The 4,982-nt window shown below is 50.0% G+C and overlaps 1 protein-coding gene across 1 annotated transcript; it reads right to left on the reverse strand.

Annotated features, from left to right (window-relative positions):
* Positions 1-2,300: 2,300 nt before the first annotated feature.
* On the reverse strand, positions 2,301-4,982 carry LOC148011676 (GRAS family protein RAM1-like). Its single transcript, XM_087670825.1, has one exon. It carries the CDS (start codon positions 4,867-4,869, stop codon positions 2,575-2,577), a length of 2,295 nt encoding a protein of 764 aa, XP_087526951.1. The 5' UTR covers positions 4,870-4,982; the 3' UTR covers positions 2,301-2,574.

Consider the following 4,982-nt stretch of genomic DNA (forward strand, 5'->3'; position numbering starts at 1 on the left):
ACAGAATTTCTAATAAGCCATTGAGAGAATCTACATTAAAGTTCCATGTGGACTATCTAACTCTCATGCATTCAAAAATAACTTAGACTATTTAGAAAGACAACATCTAGTAACTATCAAAAAGTGAGATGATTTACTAATCAACTATAATACTAAGGATATGTTTTCATTCATGAAAAAATGAGAAATAAGGGGTTTTTCAATTAGGACTTGAGTGCATTCGAAAATAAAGTTTTGCATAGACTAAATCCCCTAAGGGAATTTTGGCATGTGGCTACAACTCTGAAGAACTAGCATTGACCACTTCCTCAAGACCAGTGTTGACCACTTCAAGACTATAGTTTTAGGCTCTCTAATTGAGACCTCGGTCTATGAAGAGAGAGAAGACTAGGATCCCCATACTAAGTGGCTTTGGAAAACTTGGATTGGCATGGGGTAGAGACTACCAAGGACTACCACACCAATCAAGACCTTGGTCTACTTGAGAGAAAGCCTCTTTGGAAATGGCAAATGCCCTTTGAGAGTTATAGCTTTGACAATGGGAGAACAACCTCTCTATCCTTCCTTTCCCACACTTGGCACCCACAAGATAAGAACTCGACTCACCATCTGAGATAAGGATGGCTCCTCCCATGGTCAACTAATCAATTGGCATTGCATGTTTTAAGCTATAAGGTAACCTTGGTCTACTTGAGAGAAAGCCTCTTTGGAAATGGCAAATGCCCTTTGAGAGTTATAGCTTTAACAATGGGAGAACAACCTCTCTATCCTTCCTTTCCCACACTTGGCACCCACAAGATAAGAACTCGACTCACCATCTGAGATAAGGATGGCTCCTCCCATGGTCAACTAATCAATTGGCATTGCATGTTTTAAACTATAAGGTATTTTTTATTTTGAAAAAGACAATACAGTAAGAATATGTACAATCAACAACCCTCAAGCCACTATGTTGAAAGCTTTATTACAAGGGGCAACATGTTACTATGTTGAAAGCTTTATTACAAGGGGCAACATGTTAGGCTAAAAAAGGGGCAGATTTCATAACACCTATGGTAGTGTGTTATCATGAGATGGGGATATGAAGTAGTGGTGCTAAGGTGAAACAATGTATACGTAAGTAGGGTTGCCCCTATCATAGCTAGATATTGGTCATGTGTATTAAAGATGCAAACATGGAACATCATGCACATTAGAGATCAAGCATTTTCTTCAAGTCTTAGAGTACACTTGTCTTATTACTTAGCTTAAAGATGCTCACCAAAACTCTTCCTTACTTGGCTTAAAAGATGTTCACCAACCCAATCTATGAAATCATAGACCCTAACTTACTTAGCATATCCTCGTAACTTCATGTGATTGAACCCACATATATTCTCTATAAGACTTTGCCTTATTATTTAGCTTAAAGAAATTCACTGAACCCATCTCTAATAATGATAGACCACTCAAACACCCCCCATAAGACTTTGCCTTATTATTTAGCTTAAAGAAATTCACTGAACCCATCTCTAATAATGATAGACCACTCAAACACCCCCCATAAGACTTTGCCTTATTATTAAGCTTACTTGGCTTAAAAGATGCTCACCAAAACTCTTCCTTACTTGGCTTAAAAGATGTTCACCAACCCAATCTATGAAATCATAGACCCTAACTTACTTAGCATATCCTCGTAACTTCATGTGATTGAACCCACATATATTCTCTATAAGACTTTGCCTTATTATTTAGCTTAAAGAAATTCACTGAACCCATCTCTAATAATGATAGACCACTCAAACACCCCCCATAAGACTTTGCCTTATTATTAAGCTTAAAGAAATTCACCAAACCCATCTCTAAAAATGATAGACTCGACCTTACTTAGTTATTGTTTTTTTAAATTCAACTCACCCCCCCCCCCCCCCCCGGGGCTAGTGCTAGTTGGCAAAATTGATGACATGGAGTTGACCATGTGGATCAATTACATGGCCAAAAGTCACTCATATACCACACCGCCCACCTCAAGAGGGTTGTGGAACATTTGGAGGAGTGAACATCTTCATCTTCATCTATATCTATACTATTAGTTAAGGAGAGGTGGGGGACGGGTGCCACGTGGCAGCCCCCCACCTCCCCCACAAAAAGAAAAGGAGAACGCGGGGGCAGGTGCCACACGTCCAGCACCCGCCCCCGCCCGCAAAAAGAAAAGGAGAACGCAGGGGCGGGGGCGGGGACGGGGACGGGGACGTAGCACCTAGTGAGAATGAAGAGAGAGAGAGGAGGCAAAAGAAGAAGAAGAGACCTATAAGATTAAATTAAAGAAGGGTGGGCTTGCAATTAAAAAATATATCGAGTATATAAGTTATCGGTAAAGGTTCTACAATTAAAAAATATGGTTGAGTATATAAATTATTGGCTAGGCCTCGTCATTTGCAAGGCAAAAGAACTATAGAATGAACGAATAACACTACTGTAATATGTCTCTTGTGGTGTTTGTGTAAGATCAGGAGAGGGGAGACCAGGCAGAGACTGTGAAGAGACTGTGAAGAGGGGAGACCAGGCAGAGACTCTTGTGGTGTTTGTGTAAGATCAGGAGAGGGGAGACCAGGCAGAGACTGTGAAGAGAGGCTGATGGAGCCAGGCTAAGGTCAGGGCGGGGGGGTCGAGGGGGGAGAGAAGGCGATAGGAGGAAGAAGAAAACATGCGAAGAAGGATTTGAGCCTGCGGGAGGGCGGTGGCCGGGAGCGGCGCGACCCGGAAGCCCGCCGATCCCATCAGGCGGTGCCACGTGGCGAGTGGCTGATAGCGCTCCAGGCGGTGGGCCCCGTCGCAGGCCAGGACGTTCCGGATGTGCGCGGCGAAGAGGGCCTCGGCGGGCGCCCGGCCGCAGGCGGGCAGGCCCGCCGCCTCCAGGGCGTCGAACAGGGCCGCGAAATAGGGCAGGGCGCCCGCGAAACGGCCCTCGAAGTGGTCCCCATCCCCCTGCCCGCCCACCTCCTGCTCCGCCAGCACCACCACCTTGGGCCGCGCGCTCGCCACCAGCCCCAGCGTCCTCTCCACCCCGCCGCTCGCGGCCCCCGCCACGTGGAGCCTCAGCGCGCAGTTGATCGCCACCGCCTCGTCCGGGCCCTTCACGTGGAGCATCCACAGCCGCACATCCTCCAGCCTGTCCGCCGCCACCGCGTGGAACTCGAAGCTCAGCCCCAACTCCTCCGCCAGATCCGCCAGCCTGTCTCCCGCCTCCTCCACCTCCTCCTTGCATGGCCCCACCCCCGTCATGCGCACGTGCGCGGGCGCGCCCCCCTCCCGCGCCGCCAGGCTCTGCAGGAGGCCCGGCCACTGCAGCCCCTGCTTGATGTCCAGGTCCACCACGTGCACGCGCGCTTCGCCCTCGAACGCCCGCAGGATCGCCGCGTTGGCCGTGAAGTGGCAGAACTTGAGCAGCGGCGTGGCGCGGTCCACCACCTGCCACGCGTCATATGCAGCGTCGTCCACGTCGTCCGGCCGGTGGCAGCCGCCCCCCAAGGGCGCCCCCACGTGGTAGATGCTCGGCCACAGCCTCGCGGCGCGCCAAGCCAGAGCCTCCGCGAAGCAAGCGGCCAGGCGGTGCACTGAGGAGCTGCCGAGTGGCGAAGCGAGCCTCCCGAGCCGCGCTAGGGACTCGGTTGCAAGGGTGAGCTGGTGCCCAGCTATGGCTTCTGCGCATCCCACCATAAGATCGATAAGCTCCACCCCACCCTCTTCTCCTTCCCTGTCTTCTTCCTCTTCTTCTTCTTCTTCCTGCTCCTCCGCCTTCCCCTTGACTTCCATGCTTAGCTCTTCACGCTCCCTGCACAGAAGAGCTTCTGTACTGTCCGACAGTGCCGACCCGGCTGCAGCAGCTGGGAACATCGCATCAATAATTTTATCGTCCTGCTGCTCCCCCATGTAGCTACCAGTGCTGCCTTTGCCCGTCACTAGCGAATCCTGCTCGTCCTTCACAGCACCTACGCCCAGTCGAGGAGGTGTTAATGGCAGGCACGCCGGCATCTGCACATGCGACCCCGCTGAATACGTCGACACAGGAGAATCGTGGCGTGCTGCAGTACTTGTAGTCAAGACAAGTGAGGAGGAGTTAGGAGAGCAGCTTCCTCTCATAGGGCGGTCTGCATGATAACTACCGGCTAAAGAAGACGACGAGGTGCAGGCGAGAGCGGCTACATCCCAAACGTCTTCTGCAACCTGATTCATGGTGTCGTATCTGTAACAAGAAGATGACGGAATTACGCAGCCACTGCTCATAATATCTATCTGGTCAGGCCAACATACTGTTTCCTCGTTTGCAATCATCTGTTGAAGCAGCAGCTGCTGCTGCTGCTGCTGCTGTTGCCAGCTCCGGAAGAATGCATATTCCTGCGGTGACGCGTTAATCCGACGACTATCTGCCATATGCTGTACCTGCTTAATCTCCTTTGCATTTTCATCATCATGGCCGGCTGGATCTCCATCCTGCAAATTAGTGCTGATCCATGAGTGCTCAAGTTGAAGATCCACCTTATGATCACTGGGACTGGAACATACTCCATGATTAGAGTGGCTTATAATATGACCGTTGCCGTGTAATGGAAGCTCTGTGATAAAGGAAGGAGAAACTAGCTCATCAGGGTGACCAGTGGGATGCAACTGCAGATCGTGTACTTCTTCTTGGTAATGGAACCTGCTAATATGGTGCTGCTGGAGGGTGAAGCCGAGCGAGACCTCAGTCTGCAGCGAAGGGGCATAGTCATGTGCGTGCTGCTGCAAGAGATGGTTATCGAGATCATGATCAGCAGAGTAGGAGGAGAGAGGGGAGCCCGGGGTGGGATTGCTACGCACGCCATTGTAATAGCATCCTCCTGCGAGCATTCTCTTCTACCCGTGAGGCAGACCATGCGAATACTGGTTTTGACTTTGATGAAAGATCAGATTACTTCCACATTAGTACGCTTTGTAAGATACAAGAGATAGATCATGGCGCA

This window comes from Lygodium microphyllum, chromosome 28 (assembly GCF_053477565.2).
Source record: "Lygodium microphyllum isolate KBCC chromosome 28, Lygodium_microphyllum_v1.1.10, whole genome shotgun sequence".
In the NCBI taxonomy this organism is placed as follows: Eukaryota; Viridiplantae; Streptophyta; class Polypodiopsida; order Schizaeales; family Lygodiaceae; genus Lygodium; species Lygodium microphyllum.

What these genes read in the sequence shown, in the direction of transcription:
- LOC148011676 (XM_087670825.1), bottom strand. Translation starts at nt 4,869, where the DNA reads ATGCTCGCAGGAGGATGCTATTACAATGGCGTGCGTAGCAATCCCACC.